Here is a 24,712-nt window from a genome sequence, read left to right as displayed (position 1 = left end):
TCACCCACCGTCCGTCCTGCACAGCCACAACCTTACGGCAGACGCGAGCCGGCCAGAAGCTCTTTGCGTCCGCATGAGGAGCTGATAGTCGCTGCATCTGTCGCCATCCCGCACTCCAAGCGCACATCCGCCCATGGATGCTGGATCGCGCGGACCCAGCCCGATGTTTCTCGAATCCACTCCAACTGCTACACCAGTGCGAGGAGCTCGTGCGCGGCTCCAGTGGCTTGATGAGTATTCCGTGCCCTTGGGCGTAATTTACTCGTCAAGACAGCTTCTGCTCGCACACTATACCCCCTTTGTCAAGCAAGACTGTTGCGGCGCCTACGGTGTGCGTTGGCGCCTCAATGCGAAATGACATATGCCGGGCAGCTCCCGTTTCCACTTGTGTCCCGAGACCGCTTCCTGCCCTTGTCTCTTGCAGCTTTCCACGCGGCAGACGTCTCTACCGCTGCTCGCCCTACCTATTCAGCCCACTGCCGGCCGCCTTCCCCTGCGTATGAGCTACGGATCAGAGACGAGGATACCACCCCGCCAATTCGTCAAAGTCTATCTAGCAGGCCAATCCCACTGTCGCCCGTTGGCGCCGTATCGCTTGCGCTTACTCGGAAGACTTAATTCTTAACGTTATTTTACCACCTGTCAAGCCGAGATTAAGGAGTGGTTAGCGGGCGTTATCCCGAAAGCGAGTCTATCCACCAAACTGAACCATCCCATCAACGGCTTTCGTCATCGTAAGGCGCTTGGACAGTGCATCTGGAAGCCATGCTGTAAGAGTGAACGTCACTGCCTTTTGCAGTTACACCGAACATGGTGCTGGCAGTTGCATGGAATGGAATGCCTGTGGCTGCATGGCCAATCGCAAGGCTGTGGAATCGTCGTCCGGTAGGTGCAACGGAGGAATCCACAGAGGCAGCGATCGTTGTGTAAAAATAAGTGTGGCAACAGTTACAGACCGCGATCGACAACGCGAACTCTCGACGAATCGAATGCCTCGAGTATCATCATGTGGAAGAAACCTTTTCTGTAAACTCGGAAATGATCGGCCAACTGTGGCACAGCTTTTGCACTCGCCACACCGAACGCCACAGTTTGCAGATCAGACCTACTAACAGAGCAGATAGCGACAAGACGCGTAGACATGCAGAATAGAAGGAGCTGGAAACGGCTCGTTTATGACTAGATGTTGCGATTAGATTCGTAGAATGTCAGAGTCCAGCCCAGAAGCGCAGTACTCTGGCGTAGTGTCAGTATCCGTGTCTCCTGAGCAATGCATTAGCCGTAGTAAGATGGAGTGAGGTCACCTCCGTACAACCGCGACCGGATAGGTTCGACCTTGAGCGCCGCCTGGTCATTGTGGCAGCGTGGTACGGGAAGGGAAGGGGAGCAATCGCGATGTCTGATGTGAGCTGTCAGTTTAGCCACAGCTCTTCATCTCGCTAATTGGCACGACTAATCTTGGTTGTTGCGCGAAGGGGACTGCAATCTTAGGTTGATACACTTGGTATCCTACAAACTCCTAGTCCATGTGACTTTTGCCCACACACGCTACGATGACTGCAGATAATTGCTCTCTGATCCACAGGTGCTCGGTCAAGCCCGAAACCTGGTGTGATAACAAAAGAAATGTAGAAAACATCTGCAGCCCAGTCTTCCAATGGTGACACAAGTATCACTTCTGACTTTGGCGAGTAGAGAGGGATGATCGCACGTTGTCTCACGGTCGAATCAACCTCAAACTGATGTGCTGAATAACCGGAATGAAACACCAATCGCAGCCCTGTCCGTCCAATGTGGTTGTAAAGATCTCGATCATACAGGTATAAGAGATGTCCACTTATCAACTTGATGACGTTCTCTTGGAGTCATCATGCACCGGCCTGACTGGACCTCCTGCGTTGTTTGTTCGCGATAGGGAGAGTCTTGGGCTGCTTCTCTCTGACAATGAGGTTTGACTTGCATCACTTGCAGCCCTCGCTGCTGCGACAGCCATGTTACTGTTACGCAGTCTTGTTGCACCGATCTGCTCTCTTGATGCCGTCGAGGAGTCTGACGCACGTAAGTCGTTGATCGAACTGTGTCTGCTCTGGAGTTCGGGTCGAATATTTCCACTTAGATGTTCGCGAAAAGCCGTGATAACACTAGAACGAGACTCTCGACGACTATCTTGAGGTCTAGCATAGACCGACTGGAGGCTTGAAGCAGAATCCTCTCGGCGACTGCGACCCATCGTTTGGACAGGGCTAGGAATCTTTGATGGCTTGGCTAAATCTGCACCCAGATTTTGAGACGACGAAGTAGACCTAATTGATTGGGTATCGAGTGCAGGGCGCTCAGCACGCATGAGGAGCGGAGTGTCCGAATCGTCAGAACCGCTCTCATTGGTCTCCCCGTCAAGCGCTCCAAACTCCTCCGCGAGCGCTTCGAGCTGATCCGCCCCAGGCTCAAAAGAAAACTGTCGACGATGCTTCTGTGTAGTGCTGAGATGTGGCTGCGACTGAAACTTCCGCAAATTATGTCGGGGTGCGAGAGATGTATCAGCGTACTGTGGTTTTCCAGAATTCGAGCCCATCCCTTGCCGTGACGGCCGTGCGTCTCGTTCTTCGATACCTTCTACTATTCTCTCTGCTGGTCTAGTCTGCGAGAAGAGCATCATGAGGCTGTGGTTGAAGCTGCTGATCTCTAACCCTCGACGTCTTGCAACGAGTGTGCCAAGCTCACGAAGAGCAACGAGAGCTTCGCATTCGGTCGCCGGCTCCATTCCAGTGTGCTCAAGAACCGCCATCTCGTCAGGCAAAGGATCACCAGACCCTCCTGAGAACCCAGAAGTTACAGAGCTAGTAAAGGAGCGGGAGGGTTTTGTCTTATGAATGGCGGTAAGGTTGAGCTCGCTTTGGACTTTGCGCGACAGTGTCAAATTATGGTTGACCTCAGGAGGAGTTCCTACTATCAGCTTCGCCCCATCGTTGGTAAACTGTGTTGAGAGGACGATCATCTTTCCAGAGGGAGATAATGGTCGACTCAGGAGCGCTGAATTAGATTAGTAACGACATGCATAACACTATATTACCAAGTACTAACCTCTCTGACTCCTAACTTTGATCTCTCGGTCGAGTTGGGCATGCGAAAGGGAGTCATAAGCTGGAGGGAGACTGTCGTACGAGATGGTCTTTCTATGACGTCGCACTACGCTGTCTTGACGAGCTTGCATAAGTCTCCTCTGTGTTAGCAAAGAGAGGGCATGGAGTTGGAGGCTACTGACCCTGTCATACCGCTCGTTCCGCGAGCTATGAGTAGCTCGAGTCGCCGTATTTCCGCGCCATAGCAATCTTTTGAGCGATCCCAATATTGTTCGGCCTTTTTCCAGTCACTGAGTGTCTCCTCCATCATTATACTGAGACTCTCTTTCTGCTCTCGGACGTTGCGGTAGTCCTCAAACACCCGGAACAGGCCACTATTGTGCTCCATTGGTATTGGCCGATGTGTAGTCGCCATGTGCGATCGGACAGACTGAACCACGTCAAGCGGATCTATGTAAGGCTGTAGGGACTGCGGTGCGTCTTCACCCCAAGGTGTAGAGAAGGCAAACTCGGGTTCCTTGGTTGTGTCTTTGAAGTTGGCGAAAAGCGAAGTGTATCGTGCGAGTTTTGGCTTGGAGTCTCGACGTGGCGCTGGGGTATCTGAACGATCACTTCTGGTATCATATGTATCGTCGGTGACAGGCGTGGCTGATATAGCGCCCACAGGTGTCTGCGGTCTGCTGCCTTGACGTTGTTGTCGCCAGCTGAGCAGAAGATGGTGATCGTTCAAATCTTCGAAAGATTTCGAGTATTCGGTATCGATCTTCAGAGGAGTGGACACTCTTGGTGGCTTCTTCGGCTGCTTGCTGTGGCCTAATCGCCAGCTCTTGTTATCGGGCATGTCCTCGTCGGCTTTCGCACGCTCCCTCGCCAGATGAGTAGCTACAGAGAGCCCTGGAAGCTGAGCCACGTATAGATCCATGATTTCTGTGGGCCGCAATTGCCAACTTCTTGAGGTTGTGGGGAGCAACTGTCGAGCACGAAGGTGGAGGTGGATACTCGGGAAGGCGCTGTCCTTATGACCAGCTCTCACCTTCACTTCCGTTTTCGGTTTTCAGCAACGCGCCGTCACCTCTCACCACGGCTACACGTGGCTCATACCCGAACGTCATCTCGTGGAATAGCGGGCGTGTCTGCTTTCTGTTTTGATATGTGTAAACCCTCGCTCTTTCCAGTGACACTTCTATCTTGTATGGAGATCCTTAGCATCGCCAGAAACCTACATTTACATCGACTGTATCGAATTCAGATTTATCAAAGCTAAGTCAGACCTGTGTAAATACCAACAGTCTGAGAACTCGTGTGATCTAGAGTTCACAACAGATACCGCGCGACGGTGACTGTGTTACGTTTTCCAAGATTGCTAGGAAGCAGGCAAGACCAACTTATCTCTACCAAGCAAGATAAACAATCATAAGAGCGAGCTTCAGAAACAGTAGAGACGAGACAAGTGAAAAGACTAAAAATATTGGAACAACTAGCGATGCTGTTTACCAAGAGCTGAACGACTGATCAAGCATATCAGCGACTGAAATTCAGTTTGTAAGTTAGACGGAAAATTTGCTGTTCGAAATTTGCTGTCGCAATGGGCGGCGGCATCAAGCTACCTGTTGTTGGATGAGAGCGGTCAATTCCCCAAAGGCGTTTGAATATCGCCTTCGATGCGACTTGTCCACAAATGGCTAGCGCCATCTGGTTGCACGTGTGGTGAACGATCAACGGGCATCCCAATACACAAACATCCTCAGGTTCTGCCCCTGGATTTACGTATGTCGGTGCATTTGGAAGCGTTTCGGACAAAATGTGGTGCCCGATGACTGCTAGCATCGCATTGTGTTCTCCGAGATCGTTGCCAAGGGAGGTGCTCTTCCGAGTTTCGGCTGGGTTTGAGTACCGTTTCATCGCACTCTAACCGCGCTGTATCACGGTGCTTATACGGGACTACATAGGCTCAATGGCTGTACTCGACAGATGGGGATGGACTAATGGGAAAGTAGGCAGAGTGTTTATCTGAAAGATACAAAATTTGGCGGCATCATCATGATGGGGCCCAACTCAACGAAGTGGTAGTATACCTACAGCTTTACGTCTTCCCCACGGTACCCATATAACTCCACATGCAAAAGCCGCGCGTCTCCCATTTTTCGGGAAATCATCGACATATCTCCAACAGCTTTGACACACCTCAACGCAGCGCCTCCCCGGCCGTGCTCTTCCCGTAGAACGACAATGCTCCACTACCCGCCGTCGTTAGGCAGCAGATCGTACTCCTTTCGCTAATACAGTACCAAGACACAAGCAGGAAAGTCTAGACTCCGGTTTCAGCCTTGTCAGTACGAGGCAGCGAGTAAGGTACTGGGATAACTTTGTGATGACAACGGCGCCTGATGACGACGACGACGGTGTACCTGTATGGGCGAGTTGCTGCTGGTGCTTGGTATAAGTTGATCGCCTCCTCAGGCTAGAAGGTCTTTTCTTACTTCAAGCTCACCATCAAGTCAACTTCTTCAAGTCAATTTTCTTGTTTATCAACCTTTCTATTCATTCACTCTTTGTCGCCGGGCGACTTTTCAATTTCCAACTACATTCCAGGCTTCTTCACTACTACCTGATCAACAACTTCGATAATCTAAACACTATTTCAAAATGAAGTTCACCACTATCATCGCCACCGTCGTCTCCATGGCTGCTTTTGCCATCGCCGCGCCTGTCGCAAACGAGGGTATGCTCTCTTTCCGCCCAAGCTCCACTATTGGCATTTATGGTTAACACGAAAACAGCTGTCGCCGTTCGTCAGAACCACGGCATGTGCGTCAAGGGCACTACCGCTGGTGTTGAGCAGATTGAGGGCTGCTAGAAACTTATACCCATGGATACGATACGATATAGAGGATAGAAATTGCTCTGAGTCGAAGTGAAGGACGAGGATTGAGTGGGAAAAGATTGCACGAGAGAACGATCTACTCAGGTGGCATATCAACAGTGTTAGCTGGAGCTAGATTGGAGTAATACAAGATAAATGACAAAGCATCACCGCGTGATGAGCTTCAACCATACCTTTCAATCCGTCCTACTCCCGTGACTCTCTTTTGAGGTCGATGACCTGCTATAATACAGCAGAGACCCGTTATTACAACTATTTTAGCAAGAGCGCATGATCGTTTTGTTAGCACCGTTCTCTTATGCATGGGATTTCAAGCGCAGCTACAATGGCAGATGGCGAGTATGTTTCTGCCTGAGCAGCACAAGTGTCACTACATCCCACCAACGAAGCATTCAACACATGTTGTTCACTGCAAGGCACAGAGTTATAAGAGGAACAAAAAATTCAGAATTAAGTAGATCGACATGTCGACATCGCTGAATAGGTATATACGCTTGAACGCTTCCAAGAAAAATGCCACCGACATAACAGTCATGTATTATGCAACATCGTTGCATTCTCTGATCAGGGATACGCACCGAGACTCTGCTTCTTCTCTCTGTTTCTGTCCATACTCTTCCTCCCTGGCCTGAAAGCATCGAGACTGATTCTTCTTGCCTCCCTGTCCCTGCCTTCGTCTGCACCGCTAGACTCGCCCTCACTTTCTCTTTCTTTCTCCTTCTGCTTCTTCTTTTCTACTTCTTTGATGGCCTCTTCGGTCAGCTCCTGTCTGTTCATGCGCTCTAGCACGTCCTTCTTTCGGGTCTTCTTGTCACCCAACCAAATCAGTAGGCCAGCTGTGGCGTTGCAGGTGATGGAGCAACAGAGAATGACGGTGGTGATGGCGAAAGGACGGTGTTTGTAGTAGATACCCCATGTGCACGCGCCGAGAGAGATCTGGAGTAAAGAGTGGCAGTCTAGAAGTACGACGATAGCAACGAGGAGACGAAGAGGGAAGGCGTAATGAGTCTCTGTCTCGTGGGGTTTGTAGAAAGAGTGAGATTTGCAGAACTTCTCTTGGTGGTGTTCCAATTTCTCCTGTTGCTTGGGCGTCAAAACGGTGAATTCCCACTGCTTCTCAGGATCTGCTGGGTCTACGACACGGGGTCCAGACACAGGAGCGTGTTCGGCAGGAAGGTCATTATGGTCGGTAAGTTCGGGAAGCATCTCCTTCTTACGGCGTGACCAGGTGAAGTGGTGGTAGTGAGCGATGTAAATCATGTGGTAGGTGTCTACGGCACGGAAAGGTGCGAGACCATCCCCCACAACAGCGAAAAGGGCAACAAGGACACTGTCAATGACGTGCACTACGTAGATTTGTTGGCCCCCAACATTGACCCAGCCGATGAGGAAAAGCACCCAGGCCAGACCAAACAGTGTGATGAGGGTCGCGTAGAGAGTGACAAGGAAGCCGAGAGCTGTGATCTGTCAGTAATGGCCTGTGAGAATGATGACAGAAATACATACGTCGCCTGACATACTGTCCGAACCCTTTCAGCGAGCGCTTCATCTTGGATCGTCTTGAGTGAAGCATATGTCGGACATGGTCGTTGACCTCCTTCTTGTCCTCGACACTCCAGCCAGACAAGTCAGCCTCTTCGGGAAGCACAGCGAAGCGAGACTCAGTGAGCTGCGAGTCTATCGTCATCATAGTCGTCGTAGTAGCTTCAGTTGGCGAACGCTGAAGTCTTGGAGCCGCTTGCTCCTGTGCCTGAGCAGCACGGGCCGGCCCTAGGATGCGGTTGATCTCTTCTAGACTCTCAGTCTCGCTCTTCCGTCGACGTAGGTTGTACGTCGGCCGACGGTTGAGCCAGGGTAGATTGGGAATGAAAAGCGAATTCTGCATGTTTGTCAAAGAAGTAAGCGTCGCAACCTCAGGATCGATGGTATCCAGGACGTCGACCATGCCAGAGGTGTAGTTGGACGACATATCGTCTGCCGGTGCAGCAGCATGGGCACTGGTTGTCGGTGACTTCTCCTCCTCCTTGTTGCCCCAGAAGGGTATCCTGGTCTGTATTGCGCTCTTGACCTTCCGCAGTCGACTTCGATCTGGCTCAGGGTTCGTGAGGGTCGACTGACTCCCGTTGGAAGAGGAGAACTGTCCCAGCTCTTGTTCTTCGTCCAGTGCAGGCAGAGGCGTACTTGATCTTATTGTTGAGGCGGCATTGGGGTTCTGTGCTGCTTGTCTCAGGGCGTTAGAGGAGGGTATACGCCGAATACCAATACTGGCTTGACGGTAGGCTTGAGGTCGTCGTGGGTATTGCTGGGGTCTAGTTGGCGCAGAGCTGCTTCTTGCTCGTTGTGCAGCAAGAGTACTGGATACGGGTCAGCATCGCTCCTTCCCCTCGTCCTTGTGCGTAGAGCCTACCTGTACGTAACATGCGATGAGGGATCGCTCGCCCTCGTAGGCTTGGGAACATGTTGACCAGCGTCAATGGATGACTCTAGCGAGGTAGGCGGTTCGATGACAGGTTGTCGTGTTGGCTCGCCTGCTGGTGTTCCGAAGTCCTGCGCATTGGTCCCAGGCTCGGCGCTCTGGAAGCCTTCGTTGACAGCATGGGTACTGGAGTTCTCGTGGGGTGGCAGAGATTGGTGTGGAACATGCAGCTCGCCCGTACCTGAGCCCGACGATGTCGCTTCGGCGAGTCTGTTGCGCGCCGAACGCGTCTTGGACTTCAGCTTATCCATAGCTACCACCAAATCGAAGATGGGAAACGCAACCCCCAGGGCAATTCCAGGTAAACATGGCTTTATGACTTGGAAACGACGGTGGCCGAATGCAGGTTGGCGGCTAAAGATTGGCTTCACAAGCCTGGAATTTTGTCTTGGGGCACGTCATATTGCGCCGCTGCCACCACCAACCCCTTTCTTTGCCGTCTACTCGCATCGCACACGCGATAACGTTCGCGGGGATAGCCCATTGCTCTTTCAAGTCAGTGTTTGGGCTACAGATGTTAAAGAGCGACTGTAAGGATCTGATGAAACGTACAGCATGTTGGGCGATATCCTCAGGGAGTCAGGCTCCAGGGAGTGACCTCCACTGACCCCGGATCTGAAACTCTGGATGGCATCCTTGCAACGATCGTCTCGCTAACGGAAAACCGGATCCTAGATGTCAGCTGCACGTTGACGCTATGTCTCGTGAGTCGCGCCCTGTACTGGCTGCGTACATGAATAAAGAATATAAATGCTCAAAGTCCAATTCCATACCTATATCTGGTTGCACCATCTGAGACGTTGCGGGAGGTGGAATGCAGGGTCTTGTTCGAGCTAGCGAACGGGTACCTGTCCTAGCGCATCGTCCAACGCTCCGTCCGGCGCCGCTGGTTTAACGCTTTCGAGGTTGTAGCCTCATCCTAAACCGTTATGATGGTGGTTATACTGTCCTCTGCTAGGAGCCTTGGAAACGCTTGTAGCGAAGTGCTGGTGATTTTTTCTTTGTCTGTCATGGAGGTGTTAAGAACAATGGCTCAGACTTTGCTTTTTGACGTGTCTTATTCATCTATGACGACATGCATTCTTCTCAAACCCTAGAGAAGCTGGTCTACCACTCTGAGAGCTTAGTCCTCAAGATAAGCCTTCACATCAAGAATCAACTCTTGATCCTCGCTGTCCTCAACCAGCTTCCTAACCGCAGCCGCCGCAAGCTCAACCAAAAACTGTCGAGGAGCAGTATCCAGAAAATCCTCAAGAAAATCTTCAAGTCGATCAACACCCCAAGTACACCATGTGTCGACTATCAGCTTTCGCATCAGATCCTTAGCTGAAGCTGTGCCTTCATAAATAATGTCAAGACATTTTGGACCGGGGACCGTGGTAGTAGGATCAAGCCGTTGCATCCGGTTATACAGTGCTTCAACAGCTAGGTTACGTGTCTGTACATCATGTAACCGCTCAGCTACTACGTACACCTTACAAATATCATCGAAACGCTTCGAATGGTTCTCGTCGTCGATCTGGTTCGTGTAAACAGCTTCCAAATAGTGTGCGACGTCTTCCAGGACAAGATCTGGAGCAGCCTTGTAGAGGTCAACAATTTTGGTATCAAAGTTATTCCATCGGCCATTTAGAGCGCTTGCAAAGAACTCAGATCGTGCTGCTATGATCGACAGGTGAATATGCAGTTCTGAGCGGTCGGTATCTGGTCCGATCAACACTTTGACCAGGGGAGACTTGATGAAACTAGGTTTTTGTCAGTAATGATGCAGACAGAAAGGATATCAGAGGCAATTTACCCGTCGATGTCTCGCTTTGGGGCTCGGACAGAAGTTTCTGTGTTCGGCTGAGGTTGAGGTGCCATAATGTCAGTGGAAAGATGATAAAGTCGTTGAGCTGGGTTGAGAGCTTGCCAGTAAGGAAAATAGAGAAGAGAGATCAGTCATATAGAAGCTAGGTGCAACAAATATTTCAACCGTTCTACAATTGAAGTCTCACGCAACCTTGAACTGCTTTCATTAGCTACTCGGCTCTGAAAGCTGGTGGTATGAATTCAACCCAGTAGCCCTAAACACTGGTTATTAGCATATTGCTTCTTCCACTTACTCTTGCCAATAAACTGTCACTTACATCAGGATCCTTCACAAAAGCCAATTGTTTAAAGAGATGCTTGTACCCATCTGGCACTTTTCCATGCTTTCCGGCAACAGCATCTGCCGGTATACCCATCTGCTCTTCCTTCGCCTCATCCAACGGTTTGATGACCTCGAACCCGTGGCTCTTAACCCTTTCCACTGCTTCAGCGACATCAGGAACTGTAAACCCAAGGTGACCAAGCCCAATTCCAGGACCAGGGTAGTCATTGCCAGAAGTATAAGGCGTAGACGAGTCTGCGGGAATATGATATAATTCCAGTAAGCCCTTTGACGTTCGAAGATTAGCCATACCTATAAGTGTTTTAGTGTTTCATCATAGGTAAATAGATCATGGATGTATGTACCAACGTCTCGTGGTCCGAGATAGTAGATCGTGAACGGCCCGGCGTTGAAGATGAAGATGACATGCATGCCCAAACAGTCACAGTAGAACTTCATGCTCTTCTCTGGATCCTTGATACGTATCATCATATGGTTGAGTTGGTATTCTGCGGTTGACGGGGAAATTGGCCTAGGTGGAGGTGTTATGTGTTTGTCCGCCTCGTATGGCCCTGGTGGATAATTCTCGTTGGAAGACGCCATGACTGTGTTGTGATGAATGTGTTTTTGCAAGACCACAGCAACTTTTCCTTGGTTAACTCGCTCGATGCTTACCTCTACTTATATGCTATCTTGTTACACCGCTTCTTGTGGGGCGTGCGGGGTAAAGGATATACCCATAATATGCCCGAATGGTAGTAAACTCTCAATAATAGAGGCTGACTAAGTCGGAATAGAAAGCGGTGCATACTACATGCCATACCCATAAGACCACTTAAATCTCTTCTAAGAAAATTTGAAGGTTTACGTATCATAACGTACGGCCAGGGACAAAAAGTGTGTATCGCATTTGATAACAGCGCTGATGAAAAGGAGGATCGTGCAAAGGACACAAACAGCTTGCCTCTTGGTACTTCCTTCTCGCAGTCCGTCTCCAGACTAAAGAGCGTTGCAGGCCAAGGCCACTTCACTCCGTCGATGGAGTTCATCAAGGCCAGGCCGAGCCTCACAGCACGCGGGACGACAAACAACGCCGCTGTGGACGGATTACGACCGCTCAGTAGATAGACCGAGATGTGGCGTGTGTGAGCGAGGAAAGTGCAGGTATCCAGATCACGGGACCACGCGTCACTGCTCTTTCCCTGACAGCGAAGGCAGCCCAGATCCTCACGAGACGTGTTTTCTCCTCAACTCATTCACCGCGTTCACTCACCTTTACTTTGATCGCTCAGTGACTTGCAAGCAACGATTACGTCGGACAACAGCTATCCACGGTAGTGTGTCGTCACTGCTTTCGCCAATCACTTACTTCTACTCCACTGTACCAGAGTCCATACGTACCGAAAGTTCAAGATGGGTGCTTGGGGATACTGTGAGTGTTGAGCTTGTGACAGCAAACTAATCTCATCTACTAACGTAACGCCAGGCCTGTTCCAGTCGGACCACGACTTCGACATGGTCAGCGATCTAAGCCACGAAGCAGGACTCACCAAACTCGAAAAAGACGCCCGGGTCAGTGCCAAAGCCGCAGGAAAGAGTGATGAAGATATAGAGCGCGATATCTTCTACAGCATCTACGCCAACCTTTGTTCAGATCCTGAGTTGGTCCGCAGGCACCTTGACCCCGGTATCCTCGTTGACATGATCGCCAAGAAGGAGACGAAGATGCTGACCCCTCGCACCACTGGATTAAAGGAAAAGTTGTTCGGAGACTGGTCGACAGATCCTTGCTACGAGTACATCCTGCTCGGTGCTTGCGCTATGACGCTCGGATGCCAACTTCCTGCCACTTACCTGGCGATGCTCAAGAAGGTCTACACTGAAGGTGGAGTCATGCCCGACGGACAGCGGCAAATGAAGAAAGCTCTCTTTGGTCCAGGTGGCTACAAGAACGGAGAGCCGTATGACTTCAAGTCCAAGACCATCCTTGAGGAGGCAAACTCTAAACCCGCAAAGGAGCCCGAGGACAACGGACGAGGTTTCATGCTTATGAATGTGCCTGGTCCTGGCGGTTTCTTCAACACCGGTAAGTGGTCTCCTTAGACAAGCTGCATGTGAGGCATATACTGACTTCGTGGACGAAATTCTAGGCATGACCACCACATCAACCTCGCTAGTCATCAAGGAACTTCGCTCGCAGTTGAATAAGCCAAATGAGTGTGGTGGCTGTGGTGTAGCATCTAGACCGAAAGGCGAGGCCCTGCTCGCATGTGGCAAGTGCAAGAACCGCAAGTACTGCTCAACTTCGTGCCAGAAGAAGCACTGGAAGATCCACAAGAAGGTCTGTGAGTCCGCCAAGGTTTCTCTATAAGCCAGTGGTTTGCGCATGTACGTGGAGCCCGACGACGTGTGAAAGATGGAAGCAGGTCGGAGCTCCAGCTGTGATACCACACTGTGAGGGTGGATGGAGTAAGACATAGGGATCTGAACGTGAGTTATTGGGATTCCAGCCCGTTATGTCATTAGTGTATGTAGTATAATACAATCTGCACGCAAGAGTTTTCAACTTACCAGCTGTGCCCAATCTACAGACTGACCACTACAGTAATCAAGGTCCACAGAGATGGGCGAACGGAACCAGAAGGGCGCTTTAGAAAAGGCTGGTATTTGAATGAGTTATCAGATTCTCTCCCATCGCCATGGAATTCGATCTCTGACCGGATGGCTATTCTCAATATCTCACAACACCGCACTGTCGATACTAACCAGTAAAACATCTTTTCTGCATGTCAATCAGTCAATCTCTGCCTCCTCAATCCAACGTCTCATGGTCTGCTTGTTCCGTCCTACCAAGCAAACATGCACTTGTTGTTCAACAACCTCGCACCCAACATGTCATACTCATACCGGCTAATCCATCCGTCGTTACCATGTCCACTCAATCTTCCAAACACACTACCGCCCTTCCAAGCCACAACCTGTGGGTCAAAGTCTCTAGGTGGCGGTCCAACGAGAATCTCTTTTCCATATCCTGGTCGGAGTTCTCTAAGTCGCATCTCCAGGAACTCCCTTAGGCCGGGTGTCTTGGAGGCGCCACCTACGAGCATGATACCACCGAAGAAGTCGCGGAGCTTACGGTCGTCGCCACGAGCACCTTGCGCAAGGGACTCGAGGATGGCTTGGTCGAGAGAGTGGATGGGGAGGATGGCATCGCGGGCCTCGGCTAGTTTGGTCTTCTCGTGGATCGGATCGCGGAAGAGGAGGGGTGCGCCATCAGTGTCGCCCATCGGAGTGTCGCGATCCGGGTTTGGGGTGTTACTTCCTTCCGGGCCAGGTGAGCCCGCTACGGATGATCGAGGTGTACCCTCGTTGTCGTTGAGGCGACCAAGAAGGTTGAAAGGGTTTGGTTGCGGGCGTTGGGGCGTAGAGACCGGTGCAGTGCTGTTGACAGGATCTTGTGCGCCATTTATGGTGGCTACGACAGGTTTACCCGCCGCGGCTTCGATGATGGCAATCTGTGCTTGTGAAATGGGATCGTTTGGTGAGCCATCATACAGATCGACCGAGCGCGGCACAACCTTCCTTCTGTTCTCGAGTTTCCGTGCATTCTCGAAGATCGAAGGCTTGAAGAAACCCTGTGTCTGTTAGCAAAGCCTGTAGTTTAGGAACATGTAGTGACTTACCATGACAGATAGCATAGTCTCATCGTACGTCTTGAACGTGTACTTCCGGGTATCCTGACCCGAAGCTCGAAGATGAAAGTCCCACGTTTGTACCGTGACTGAGCCTTCATCCATGGAGCAGAACTTCTGTTTCAGCTCTTCCGCAAGGAGGAAGTCGTATCTACGCTTCAGGTTCATGTCCGAATATGGGAAATGACCATACAGCATCATCTTGATGAAAGTCTCCGTCACGTCAGCTCCACCCATCTTCAAGTTAACGCGTGACTCTTCGGCACACAGCCCTTCGTCGACGCAGCAAATAGACGTCTTCTGAGCACCAATATCAACAACACAGGCAACACCGTAGCCAGCACCAAAGGTAGCCGAAAGCGACTCCTGCTGCAGGCAAACCTTTCCAAGGCCAAGATCCCGCATGAGAATGTCGAGTATCATAGTAACGTACTGTCGCTCGTAGAGATCGGGTATGATGAAGACGCACTTGTAGTTAACAAGATCCTTTAACCTGGTGATCCCAAGTTGATTCCGGAACGCCTCTTCTAATATCTTTGAGATGTCGTGGTAGATCTGGTTGCGGTCTCGATAATCTTTCTCGTTGAACGTGCCATTCCGGATCGGCCAGAACAGCTTGTATCGTGGGTTGGATCTTTCCGGTATCCGCAGGGCGTCATGCCCGGTAAAGAAGTCGGGGGCCTTCTTTGGGTCTGCCGGTAGTTCTGTCCACTCGATGCGATTGATGTCATTGTGTTCTGAGATGATGTCGGGAGGGGATTTTCGGTTGAAGTTCGTTACGAGATCTTTCGAGTTGGGTAGCACTCGTCGCTTGTTCGATCGCATTCGCGTTCTCAGTTCGGATGACATGGCCATGTACTGGTCGGCAAACTGGTCGCAAGTTAGCATTGACTGGGAATGCTGTGTTAGAGTACGCACATCCTCTCCAAACCACTTCTCAGGCAGGGCGTCCGCGGGCAATTCGCCTTCGACCTTCATCCGCTTGGGACTAGGCTCCCCCTCATCTTCTTCGTCTTCGCTCTCTTTCCATTTTCGTGCGATGACCATAGGCACGGTCTTCGGTAGCGCATCAGATCCAAGACCTATCCTCAAGTTCTGGCTGCCAGGGTGAATCACGATGAGCTTGGAGATATCTGTCCTAGAGGCGAATGAGACCTCAGCGTCTTCCATGGTCTCATCTGCAACCTGTGGCGTGGCTCCTTCTGTTGCCGGTACCCCCAATGCTCGTGCGCGATCCTTGTCCCTGGCCTCCTGCACTATGCGCGCCCTCTCCTCGTCCTTTGGATATCGTACGGCGAGGAATTGTTCGTCGCGCTTCAGGAACTCGGTGTAGTAGTTCTTCTGGTTGATCATGCCGACCTGGGGCCACGTCGTGAGGTCCATATTGTTGTCTGTCCGCTCCAGACCTGCAAGCTTGTTAGTTGCCATACGGTGTTGTGGCGTGCAGGTGCCCTACCCTCCTCTCTCAACTGGGCTCTGCCCGACTTTTTTCCAACCATGTTGCCGAGTTATCTGCCAACGGCCAGTCGTGCCTTCCAATGCAAGCTTGCGACAACCGCGATCCAAGAAGCGAGTCAATGACTTGACGCTTGCCGCGTGAGAGAAACGTCGAGTTGTAGCGTTCTTCGCAGTGTTGCAGCAATGCGCGCGGCGGGTGAGTGTTGGAGACTTTCTTATTCCAGAATGTTGTCGTTATCGGGAAAGGCGGTCTATTATTTCCAGAGGCGGTCGATCTCGTCGTGTCGGCGGGATGGCTTTGTTGCGCGCGTTGGTGTTTGATAGGGAGGTGCGACAATTGGAGCCGACCGTGGTTGTGGTGATCTTGTGAGCTGTGGTTGGAGATGCCGCTTGCCTGACTGCAGGTGGTCTTGAAGGCTAGCCTGAGGCTGTTCGTCGCGGTCGCGCGTCTGGCCAGCCATTGGGTCACGAAGCTACCTAGGTACGCGCACGACCCCCAGGTCCTCGAACCATCATGTCTTCCAACTCGCCATCATTCCACAGCACTTGTGGCCATGGAATTCATCGCTGAGGAGCGCGCAGGTTTTATCTCGAAGCTTCGAGCAGGAAAGAATAGACTTTGTTAAGACCTTGGAAGAGCTAAAAGAGTTGAAATCCGAAGCACATCGTCTTCTGGATTCTACCATCAACATGCAGCTGCAATCAGTCAGAGGACGTACTCCGGCGTTGAAGCAAGGTTTTCCACGGTTCGAAGTTGCATCGCACGAAAAGAGCTAAATCACGACCACAGGTGTGTGCTCTACTTTACCATTGATGGGCCATATTCTTCGAATAGATCCTCAAATACTCTGGACCAATCTTACGCCTTGTAGATCCAGTATCCTCAAATTACCAACCTATAGCACATGTCATTCAAGAGCCCAAGCGATTCACATACAATTATGTATTCGTTGGGTGGGATATCTCTGTCCGCCTCATAAGACCATCTCGACATCATGCTAAAATACATTTCATGAATCTCGTGAAAACATTCCACATGTCTCGTCGTAACATCATCGTACATGCTGTCCAGACCTCCCTTTCATGACAGCACCATACAGGTATCCAACAGGAGTAGCCATCCATGCTTTCCTAGATAAGTAGGGTGGCAGCCAACACACCGAAGAATAGCGCAATGAATGAGGCCTGGGTATCTCCTGCCTGACCCTTTTTACTCTCAGTCGCGATCGCAGCGGTAGTAGTGACAGTCTCGGTGGACTTGGCCTCGGCATCCCTTACTACGTTCAGAGTAGGGTGATCGATAATGTGATGAACGCCAGTGTGGTGAACAGCCGTGTGGTTCCAGTAGATCGGCCTATGGATACCGAGGGAAGGTAAAGTAGCCACCGAGGATGTTGAAGCGATCGAAGACGAGTTGACGATGACATAAGTAGGGAAATGCTCGAGAGAGCCACTGGCGCTAGATGTAGGTTTCGAGGATGTAGAGGCAACGGAAGACGAGCTGTTAATTACATGGCTAGGGGACAACTCGAAAGAGCTGCTGGCGCCAGATGTAGGAGCCTTGACAGAAGACACTGGTGTGGAGCCAACGCCAGGAGGAATAGCCGTGAAGGACCAGGTGATGGTAGGTGGAGAAAGAGGCGACGAAGTAGTGCTAGCGGTGACTCTAGTGACAAACTTGGTGACAGTGACCTGAGTTGTTGACTTGACCGTCTCAGTCGTGGTGGGCTCTTCTATCACAGGCGTCTGACTGTCCGAGGTAGCCACAACAGGAACGCTAGAGGTCAGGCCTACTGTCACGGTGATAGTACGCGTTGTGGTGGCGGTGACAGTGGATGGGCCTTCGGTCTCGGGACATAGATAGGTCAGAGTGATCTCATGACCGCGCAAGAGCACCGGATCTGTGCAGAGCTTCGGAAGATCAGTACAGTGGTCGCGAGGAATCATAGCCGGAGCGTGAATGTGCTCCATGATGTGACCCTGTTGACTTGCTTCGGCGGCAGCACCTGCTGAGTGTCAGTCAGCTGGGACGCAAAATCGCTTAAGTATGTGGACTGGAGTATGCTTACCAGCAACTGCGACAAGGGCGAGTGCACGCATACTATGCATCTTGCTGAATAGATATGGTTGTGATCGAGGGAGCGACTGAGGGTGTAGCGGGTAGAAGTGAGATAACGAGTGTGAGCAGCAAAAGAGTGTGGGAACGATGAGAGATTTCAATGAGTGTAGTGAGGTGAGAAAGTTGTAGAAGGAAATACGAAAGGGAATGTTATGATAACAGATTGAGCTGCACGTGCTTTGGTCGCGGTCAACAGAGACTAGCTTTATTTCCCACGGTGGGGACCAATGGCGTCGAGGATATTACCTGGAGGTGAATGGGAGATTCGTGTGCGTTTGCACTTACGTGAATCGTGCTCAGTGTGGTGACCCCCACACTCTTGTATGCTGGACGGAGGACAACGCGCAACTGACATCATTACTGCAATCCGATAGTATGTCCAAACAGTACTTGAAGGTGACTAGCGAAGAAAGGTTAATGTAAAGAAACTGCCCGACCCAAAGACGAGGATGAGAACTCAATCTTAACATCAAATGTGATGAAGGAGCGAAAGTCTATTCTGATCGGACACTGAGGCCAAGATAGTAACAGCAGAGATGCTCTCGAATACTGATGCTGTATCAGCATAATCTTGTGGGAAACGTTCGTCATGCTCGCCTGAGCGGGCCAGAACCGATGACCTACCGCTAATACGTACAAAGTAGCATTGGTCTTCATCCAACAATGTTTCCAACATCGCCAAGACTACTCACATTCAATCTCCATATAGCTCCATCAAGTGGTTCAGCATTTTCCGTTGTAATTCTAGCAGCTGCTCTTTTGAGATTTTACCACTAACTGGAGCTGACTGCGGATCCGTGACTTCAGTTGGATCGTAGCTGGAGCCAACTACCAAATATGGCTTCACACCAAAAAAGGGAACGCCCAAGACCTTGAGTGACGAGGTTTGTGAGTCTACCATGGCTTTACACGCTCGGTATACTTTGGCGTCGTATTGATCAAGTTCTTCTCTTTCGCGTTCTGGTGTCTACGTGTCGTCAGCATCATTGCATGGGGAAGAAGATAGTGAGAAATACGCGAAGTAAAGGTGTGTTTTCCAGAAGACCTGGCAAAGACCTACGAACGTCAGTCTAGCATCACGGGAACAAGGTCAGACTACCTACAACGCAGCTCGATTAGTTCGCTCATTCTCCCGCTTGAACTTGTGCTCATCAATGAGATTCTTGCGCCCGGACTCCCAAGACTTGACGTTTGACTCTTGGTCTTTCATCAACTAACTTCTACGTAAGCATTGTATGTTGATTTATACGGGTGTATAGCCTACCTTACGGACGGCAGGAGCAAAGTCGGGATTCTGAGAAGCTATCTTGCTCACACAACGCAGGCCTTGCTTCCATTCCGTGATTGTTGAAGGATCGATGAAAGGGGAGGAGACTCTGTCCTGTGGCTTGGGAGGCGGCTGTCGATGTTGTAGAGCCGAACGACCAGCCAGTCGTGGATCAGCAGATTGCTGATATGTGTTGCTTTGTCCAGAGGAGTAAATTTGCTGAGCGTCTTGATATCCCTGGTGACTCTGGTTGGGCTCGTATGGCTGTTGCTGATCTTGGTATTGCTGAGCCTCTGGTTTTGGAAGGTTTGCGAGTGTAGCCAAGATCTTTTCGAGATCGAGGTTCTGGCCGATATTATCCGCCATGATTGTGATGGCAGTCTGACTCCTCCAACTGATGGTATCAGGGGAAATAAGAAATGTCAGAGTGGTGGTAGTCTGATGTTAGCTGGACGCGTGAATGACGGCACATGGCGCGTGCTGTTTGCGCTTAGATCAATGAGAATGTAAGGGAAGAAGCAATCGTCGGACTGCGCTACGCATGCTGTCTCTTCCCGCAATCTGAGAATGAATGCATCAGCGACCGTCTGATGCATGCATGAGATAGATGCAATTAGCACTTTAGCTTGGTACGGCTGACGATGGACGTTAGCGGGTAGATGGGCGGAAATCTCCGCATCGAACCCTAGTCCATCTCAACTTTTGGAAATCGTCGAATCATTCGATATCCCGCTCCGCAATCTTCACGACATCCTCCCTTCACAACCACAACACTTGATTCTCGAGTGCTTCTCCCACGCATCATGTCGAAGTCACCAAAGGATTCAACGCGATTCACAGCCACCGGAGTGTGGGCGCACACAAGACCTGGCGGGCGGGCAACAACGCTGCAATTCGCAGATCCCGCACCGAAAAATGAAACGCCACAGCAGAAAGTCAAGCGGTTAAGAGAGGCTGCGAACAGGGCGAAGATGGCACAGGTCACGAGGTGGGATTATATGTATCTGTACGGCAGAATGGCGGCGGATGCGGCGCATAGATTTACCGTCTACGGCTTAATATTTGCAACGGGTATGTGGGCATATGGCGGGCCAATGGCTACACTGGTTACAGCATAGCAGATATGCTAATTGTCTAAACAGGTTGCGTTGGTGTCCTCGCAGTATTCTCAATAGGTGACATGATCGTCTACAATCGACGGAAACGAGCAATTTACTTCGCCCAAGAAGAACAAGCCCAGGCCAAGATCCTCGAACTTGCCCGTTCTGCGGTCGCATCAGGGACCGCCACACCCGCACAATCCGCACTCGTCACAGGTATCGCCGAGGAGCAAGAAGCGTTTGAGAGGAAGAAGGCGGAGCGAAAGGCCCCTTCAAAGCTGCTGTGGTGGCTGCACGGTGACTGGAAGGAGGAGCAGGCAATCGCAGAGCAGAGGAGACTCGCTGTAGAGGAGATTAAGCGCCAGGAAGCGCAAGGAAACACAAACCTGGGCATTGCTGCTGCAGTGCAAGAGGCCAGGGCACACGACACCACATCCACATTCACAGCCTCGACGTCATCAACACCAGTAGTCGGAGGCCCTCTGGACAACGCAGCAGAGAAGGCAGTACACAAGGTCGAGGAAACCGGCAAGGGATGGTTTGGATGGATGAAGGGCGGATCCAAGAAGGAGTAGATGTAAGAAAGAATAGGGGAGGAATCCGGCGGAGCGCGAAGCCAGACGCTTCGGTGTACCATATACGACCTCAGCTTGTACATTGCTGTCACATTAGATGTTTGCATGATGGAGTTCTTCAGAGTCATGAAGGAGTCCACGATTGTCTTGGGCATCTCAGCTTCATGTCTATATTGCACGTTCAATCCATATCGAAGTTGAATGCTTCTCAGCCTGACAAACCAAGCGCATCGCTCACTGGTTTCCTTGACCAGCCACTGGGATATAACTTCGTCGTTCCCGTGCACGCTGCCTTCAGTCAGTCTACCATCTACCCGGTCTCGCTCACATGCACGTACCTCTCTCCATCCCTCGACCCAAGGCCGTAAAGCTGCCCACCCCAAGAGCCCCACTGTCGCCCCGATAAATACAAAGACCACTGCCTGGTCTTTCGCAGAATCCCGCTGGAAGCATGTTGTGAGCACGTTCTCCTCTTTCTCTCCAGCGCAGAAGCCGTAGCCGAGGCAGAACTGGCGGTTGCAGTCGTTGCATGTTTTCTTGGAGGCGCGGGGTTTTAATTCAAGGGCGGCGGGTTTCTTGGTGGTGGACGGCGCATCGAGCGCTACAATGGTGCTGTTGCCAAAGCAGGTACATTTGCAAAACGATGTGGGTGCTACACCATATCAGCGAGTTTCTGAGCATGGGGAGAGGCGAGACATACTGGCTGCGAGGGATAAGGAGAGGGACGAGAGGAATGTTAGGAGAAGGAAGAGGAGGTATGGTGGTTTCCGCATCGTGGGTCGATGGTGATCAACGGCAAAAGACGTAGAGGTTCGTGTAGATGATGAAGCAATCAAATTGTCGAAGGGATGTCTATATGTCCTGCTTCTAGACCTTTATCCCAGTGCAGTCGCGATGAGTATCCAATGGATCAATAGACGAGTGGAGCTCCAAACCTCCGCCCGCATTCGCGCTAACACCAGAGAGCTGGGTCCCTTGCTCGCGCTAAGCATTTTCCTTTCCCCTCCGGCCCCGACACTCCAACACGACGCTTACAAGCGCCGGTCAAGCTTGTAGCATATCTTCTTTGATTGAGGTCCCCTGAAGCCTTTGCGCGCGGTCATCTACATCTGTCGCACGCGCGCAAAACTTGCGACCCAATGCCAGCAGCACAAGCGGCTAATTCTCCCGAAGCGCAACCCGAAAGCAAGATCGTTCGCCTGCACATTACGCCTTTTCGCCCCGATCTGCTCAAGGTCTACATCGCGCCGTCTGTCCTTCCCTCTGCGCAAAACATCTCATACCATACCGTCGCGACATTTCCCGAAAAAGGCTTCGGCTACGTAGAGCTACCCGAGACCGAAGCTCAAAAGATCAAGAAGAAGCTGAACGGCACAACCTTGAGAGGCTCCAAAGTGCGCATAGAAATGGCGAAACCTGAGAAGCGCAAATCTTTGGTGGGCGACGCTGTCGAAGACGTCTCGGACGCCGAACGACCGTCCAAACGCGCGAAGAAGGACAAGAAGGAGAAGAAGGAGAAAAAAGAAAAGAAGGACAAGAAGAAGGGGAAGGAGCAGGGCGTACTGGACGGCGTTGAGCTACCAGAGGACAGGAAGGTCAAGCGTGGATGGACCGAACCAGCGCCCAAGAACAAGAAAGACCGGAAGGATAAAAAGGACAAAAGCGACAAGGAGGCCAGAAAGGAAGCGAAGAAGGAACGCAAGCACTCCAAGTACACTAAAGAGCCTGAGGTGCTCTTCAAGGCGAAGCTGACGCCTGTTGCCGCGACAGAGGTTGCGCACAAGGACGAGAAGAAAGGAAAGAAAGAGAAGAAGGAAAAGAACAAGTCCAACCGAGACGTGGTAATCCATGAGTTTGAGAAGAACATCAAGACTCCCAGCTTCTTGAAACAACCACAGGTGGCGCTATCGACGAAGCCTGCAGTCGACTATGTCAATGGACAGGGGTGGGTAGATGAGGACGGTGTTGTTGTCGAGCCTGAGACTGGAAAGGCCAAGGCTAGGAGGGCTCTGGAGTTGGTAGATGCACCTTCAGAAGCTCAAAGAGCCTGGATTGATGGTACAGCAAAATCTTCGTCTACATCCAAGGACCAGAAGAAGAAGAAAGCTACTCCTCCCCCGTCATCATCGGAATCTGAAGACGATGAATCATCAGTGGTTTCGTCTTCTTCGGAAGATGAGGACTCTTCCGACTCTGATTCAGAGGAAGAGGAAGAGGAAGAGGAGGAATCAGAGCCCAAATCATCTGCATCTTCTCCAGCCCCAGTCGCTAAGAGCAAGAAAGCCCCCGAAGAGGCTCAGCCTACCACGACATCAGAGAAAGAAGTCCACCCGCTTGAAGCACTGTTCAAGCGTGCAAAGCCCGCTGATGGCGCGACGTCAACCCCCACCAAGAAGCTCACTCCGATTGACACATCCTTCAGCTTCTTCGACAACAACGAGGACATCATGGAAGCCGACGGCGAGCCCACTGAGGGAGCTCCTACCACGCCCTTTACGCAAAGAGACATCGAGTGGAGAGGTCTCCGAAGTGCAGCACCTACCCCAGACACTGCTGCCATTGGCCGCCGCTTCTCCTTCGACTGGCGCAAGAACAGCCAAGAAGCTGACGACGACGAGGACATGGACGACGTAGACTCACTTGCTGAACAAAGATTGTCTCACAACACGCGAGCGAATGCCAGCAAGCTAGCCGGCGTTGCAGAAGAAGACGAGGACGATGTGGCTACCGGCGCAAACGAGCAAGAGCCTGAGAGCGAGTTCAAAAGATGGTTCTGGGAGAACCGGGGAGATTTGAACAGGGCGTGGAAGAAGAGGAGACGAGACGCTTTGAAGGCTAAGCGTCATAGTGAGAACAGGAAGATGACGGGTAGCAGGAGAGTTTGATGCACGCGACAAGAGTGATCATGGTATTCTTATTGCCTTGCGCACTCTTTGATTACTATGGGCTCACGTCTTCCCTTGAGAGCCTGTCTCTCGCATACTCTGAGACTGTCAAAAGTCTCTCAATTCTATCGTATATTACTTCTGAGCATTTCAGTCTCTGTGTACCCTCTTATCCCATCTTATCCGTCCCCAATACTTACACATCAACCCCTTTAAACATGACACACCTGCCCCCTTCCCTCTCTCCACCGGCCCAACTACCCTTCCTCCCCTCTCTAACACACGCCTCTTCAGCCCTCGTTAATACAGGAGCCGTTTCTTCCTCTGCATCCGCCGCCACATCCCTCGCTTCAGAATCATGTTTCTGACTTGAAGCCGTAGATGAGGAGCTCGGCATCGTGGCGCAGAGGGAACCACTTATCATACCTTTTTCTGTCGCGGTGATGATGTCGGTGGGTGTGTGGTACAAGGCAGGTTTTTGAACTTCCGACAGCGGAGAAGCAGACGTGAGATTTGAAGACGCGGGAGTGGAGGTTAGGGGCAAGGGGTTGATTGGCGGTGGTGCTGGCTTATCAGATGTAGTTGCTGACGTAGTCGGACTCGTTGCAAGAGCTGGTTACGATGTTAAAAAGAGGGCATAAGAGTGAGGGTATGGAGAGAATGCGTAGGTGTACGTACTAGGAGTATCGTCAAATTGTCTGCTATTCCTTCGCTTCTCTGTGCTGCTACTCATTTTATCCCGGAGATTGGCGAGCCATGTCATTTTGCTTCAGAACTTGGATGATATTTGAGATTCAAGGTATGCGATATCGAATATATAGTAACAAGATGTGTGCCAGTGAGGATCAATAGCAACACTTTGTCTCTCACAAGAAGAATCACAAACAAGAGGCTATTTGGAACCAACTCAGCTGTCCAATCTTACGTATACCTACCTTTATCCCGTTAAATGCAAGCTGTCTGTAGCACCCTTCGACCCGTGCCTCGTCCTAATGACGTACGCGGGGTTTACCTTGCTTGCATCTAATGTCACCCCATCCTA

At 51.1% G+C, this 24,712-nt stretch overlaps 12 protein-coding genes across 12 annotated transcripts; 4 read left to right on the top strand and 8 right to left on the bottom strand.

Annotated features, from left to right (window-relative positions):
* Positions 1-1,840: 1,840 nt before the first annotated feature.
* On the bottom strand, positions 1,841-4,002 carry CC77DRAFT_1057931 (hypothetical protein; the record flags this gene model as incomplete). The annotated part of the gene is made up of 3 exons (XM_018528080.1): positions 1,841-3,030; positions 3,082-3,204; positions 3,273-4,002. The coding sequence occupies 3 exons, from the start codon at positions 4,000-4,002 to the stop codon at positions 1,841-1,843; spliced, it is 2,043 nt and encodes a 680-aa protein (XP_018390157.1).
* A 1,724-nt stretch (positions 4,003-5,726) lies between these two features.
* Positions 5,727-5,937, top strand: CC77DRAFT_1057930 (hypothetical protein; the record flags this gene model as incomplete). Its single annotated transcript, XM_018528079.1, has 2 exons — positions 5,727-5,802; positions 5,861-5,937. 2 exons carry the CDS (start codon positions 5,727-5,729, stop codon positions 5,935-5,937), a joined length of 153 nt encoding a protein of 50 aa, XP_018390156.1.
* A 455-nt stretch (positions 5,938-6,392) lies between these two features.
* On the bottom strand, positions 6,393-8,991 carry CC77DRAFT_982022 (hypothetical protein). Its single transcript, XM_018536100.1, has 3 exons — positions 8,372-8,991; positions 7,471-8,318; positions 6,393-7,421 (listed from the first exon to the last, which is right to left on the bottom strand). Exons 1-3 carry the CDS (start codon positions 8,689-8,691, stop codon positions 6,529-6,531), a joined length of 2,061 nt encoding a protein of 686 aa, XP_018390155.1. The 5' UTR covers positions 8,692-8,991; the 3' UTR covers positions 6,393-6,528.
* Positions 8,992-9,563: 572 nt separating this feature from the next.
* On the bottom strand, positions 9,564-10,303 carry CC77DRAFT_1047292 (hypothetical protein; the record flags this gene model as incomplete). The annotated part of the gene is made up of 2 exons (XM_018527487.1): positions 9,564-10,185; positions 10,239-10,303. 2 exons carry the CDS (start codon positions 10,301-10,303, stop codon positions 9,564-9,566), a joined length of 687 nt encoding a protein of 228 aa, XP_018390154.1.
* Positions 10,304-10,396: 93 nt separating this feature from the next.
* CC77DRAFT_1047291 (glyoxalase-domain-containing protein) lies at positions 10,397-11,292 on the bottom strand. The gene is made up of 3 exons (XM_018527486.1): positions 10,940-11,292; positions 10,570-10,886; positions 10,397-10,506 (listed from the first exon to the last, which is right to left on the bottom strand). The coding sequence occupies exons 1-3, from the start codon at positions 11,175-11,177 to the stop codon at positions 10,462-10,464; spliced, it is 600 nt and encodes a 199-aa protein (XP_018390153.1). The 5' UTR covers positions 11,178-11,292; the 3' UTR covers positions 10,397-10,461.
* Positions 11,293-11,812: 520 nt separating this feature from the next.
* CC77DRAFT_1047290 (hypothetical protein) lies at positions 11,813-13,099 on the top strand. The gene is made up of 3 exons (XM_018527485.1): positions 11,813-12,006; positions 12,061-12,629; positions 12,775-13,099. Exons 1-3 carry the CDS (start codon positions 11,988-11,990, stop codon positions 12,943-12,945), a joined length of 759 nt encoding a protein of 252 aa, XP_018390152.1. The 5' UTR covers positions 11,813-11,987; the 3' UTR covers positions 12,946-13,099.
* A 117-nt stretch (positions 13,100-13,216) lies between these two features.
* Positions 13,217-16,162, bottom strand: CC77DRAFT_1047289 (actin-like ATPase domain-containing protein). Its single transcript, XM_018527484.1, has 4 exons — positions 15,723-16,162; positions 15,185-15,672; positions 14,258-15,136; positions 13,217-14,209 (listed from the first exon to the last, which is right to left on the bottom strand). The coding sequence occupies exons 1-4, from the start codon at positions 15,763-15,765 to the stop codon at positions 13,421-13,423; spliced, it is 2,199 nt and encodes a 732-aa protein (XP_018390151.1). The 5' UTR covers positions 15,766-16,162; the 3' UTR covers positions 13,217-13,420.
* A 284-nt stretch (positions 16,163-16,446) lies between these two features.
* Positions 16,447-17,989, bottom strand: CC77DRAFT_1091630 (hypothetical protein). Its single transcript, XM_018529574.1, has 2 exons — positions 17,794-17,989; positions 16,447-17,730 (listed from the first exon to the last, which is right to left on the bottom strand). The coding sequence occupies exons 1-2, from the start codon at positions 17,831-17,833 to the stop codon at positions 16,856-16,858; spliced, it is 915 nt and encodes a 304-aa protein (XP_018390150.1). The 5' UTR covers positions 17,834-17,989; the 3' UTR covers positions 16,447-16,855.
* Positions 17,990-18,537: 548 nt separating this feature from the next.
* CC77DRAFT_1057923 (hypothetical protein) lies at positions 18,538-19,476 on the bottom strand (the record flags this gene model as incomplete). The annotated part of the gene is made up of 4 exons (XM_018528078.1): positions 18,538-18,810; positions 18,860-18,899; positions 18,947-19,056; positions 19,108-19,476. The coding sequence occupies 4 exons, from the start codon at positions 19,474-19,476 to the stop codon at positions 18,538-18,540; spliced, it is 792 nt and encodes a 263-aa protein (XP_018390149.1).
* A 376-nt stretch (positions 19,477-19,852) lies between these two features.
* CC77DRAFT_955847 (hypothetical protein) lies at positions 19,853-21,043 on the top strand. Its single transcript, XM_018535490.1, has 2 exons — positions 19,853-20,181; positions 20,253-21,043. The coding sequence occupies exons 1-2, from the start codon at positions 19,914-19,916 to the stop codon at positions 20,783-20,785; spliced, it is 801 nt and encodes a 266-aa protein (XP_018390148.1). The 5' UTR covers positions 19,853-19,913; the 3' UTR covers positions 20,786-21,043.
* On the bottom strand, positions 21,020-21,558 carry CC77DRAFT_1057921 (hypothetical protein; the record flags this gene model as incomplete). Its single annotated transcript, XM_018528077.1, has 3 exons — positions 21,020-21,073; positions 21,124-21,437; positions 21,486-21,558. The coding sequence occupies 3 exons, from the start codon at positions 21,556-21,558 to the stop codon at positions 21,020-21,022; spliced, it is 441 nt and encodes a 146-aa protein (XP_018390147.1).
* Positions 21,559-21,797: 239 nt separating this feature from the next.
* Positions 21,798-23,809, top strand: CC77DRAFT_1017069 (hypothetical protein). Its single transcript, XM_018524334.1, has one exon. The coding sequence runs from the start codon at positions 21,925-21,927 to the stop codon at positions 23,668-23,670; it is 1,746 nt and encodes a 581-aa protein (XP_018390146.1). The 5' UTR covers positions 21,798-21,924; the 3' UTR covers positions 23,671-23,809.
* Positions 23,810-24,712: the final 903 nt, after the last annotated feature.

The sequence above is a fragment of the Alternaria alternata genome (genome assembly GCF_001642055.1).
Source record: "Alternaria alternata strain SRC1lrK2f unplaced genomic scaffold CC77scaffold_3, whole genome shotgun sequence".
Lineage (NCBI taxonomy): Eukaryota > Fungi > Ascomycota > Dothideomycetes > Pleosporales > Pleosporaceae > Alternaria > Alternaria alternata.
The sequence above is the reverse complement of the archived record's forward strand: the minus strand, read 5'-3'. Positions and strand labels throughout refer to the sequence as shown.

Excerpts from the sequence above, each read along its gene's own strand:
- CC77DRAFT_1047290 (XM_018527485.1), top strand. Across the intron at positions 12,630-12,774 it reads GAGGTTTCATGCTTATGAAT|TTGAATAAGCCAAATGAGTG; the intron begins GTGCCTGGTCCT and ends CTTCGCTCGCAG.
- CC77DRAFT_1017069 (XM_018524334.1), top strand. The coding sequence starts at position 21,925 with ATGCCAGCAGCACAAGCGGCTAATTCTCCCGAAGCGCAACCCGAAAGC.
- CC77DRAFT_982022 (XM_018536100.1), bottom strand. The coding sequence starts at position 8,691 with ATGGATAAGCTGAAGTCCAAGACGCGTTCGGCGCGCAACAGACTCGCC. Across the intron at positions 8,319-8,371 it reads TCATCGCATGTTACGTACAG|TACTCTTGCTGCACAACGAG; the intron begins GTAGGCTCTACG and ends ACCCGTATCCAG. Across the intron at positions 7,422-7,470 it reads CGGACAGTATGTCAGGCGAC|CTCTCGGCTTCCTTGTCACT; the intron begins GTATGTATTTCT and ends GACAGATCACAG.
- CC77DRAFT_1047291 (XM_018527486.1), bottom strand. The coding sequence starts at position 11,177 with ATGGCGTCTTCCAACGAGAATTATCCACCAGGGCCATACGAGGCGGAC. Across the intron at positions 10,887-10,939 it reads TCTCGGACCACGAGACGTTG|GTATGGCTAATCTTCGAACG; the intron begins GTACATACATCC and ends AAACACTTATAG. Across the intron at positions 10,507-10,569 it reads CTTTTGTGAAGGATCCTGAT|GGCTACTGGGTTGAATTCAT; the intron begins GTAAGTGACAGT and ends ACCAGTGTTTAG.
- CC77DRAFT_955847 (XM_018535490.1), top strand. The coding sequence starts at position 19,914 with ATGTCGAAGTCACCAAAGGATTCAACGCGATTCACAGCCACCGGAGTG. Across the intron at positions 20,182-20,252 it reads CGGCTTAATATTTGCAACGG|GTTGCGTTGGTGTCCTCGCA; the intron begins GTATGTGGGCAT and ends TTGTCTAAACAG.
- CC77DRAFT_1047289 (XM_018527484.1), bottom strand. The coding sequence starts at position 15,765 with ATGGTTGGAAAAAAGTCGGGCAGAGCCCAGTTGAGAGAGGAGG. Across the intron at positions 15,673-15,722 it reads AGCCCAGTTGAGAGAGGAGG|GTCTGGAGCGGACAGACAAC; the intron begins GTAGGGCACCTG and ends ACAAGCTTGCAG. Across the intron at positions 15,137-15,184 it reads AGAAGTGGTTTGGAGAGGAT|TTTGCCGACCAGTACATGGC; the intron begins GTGCGTACTCTA and ends ACTTGCGACCAG.
- CC77DRAFT_1091630 (XM_018529574.1), bottom strand. The coding sequence starts at position 17,833 with ATGCATAGTATGCGTGCACTCGCCCTTGTCGCAGTTGCTG. Across the intron at positions 17,731-17,793 it reads CGCCCTTGTCGCAGTTGCTG|GTGCTGCCGCCGAAGCAAGT; the intron begins GTAAGCATACTC and ends GACACTCAGCAG.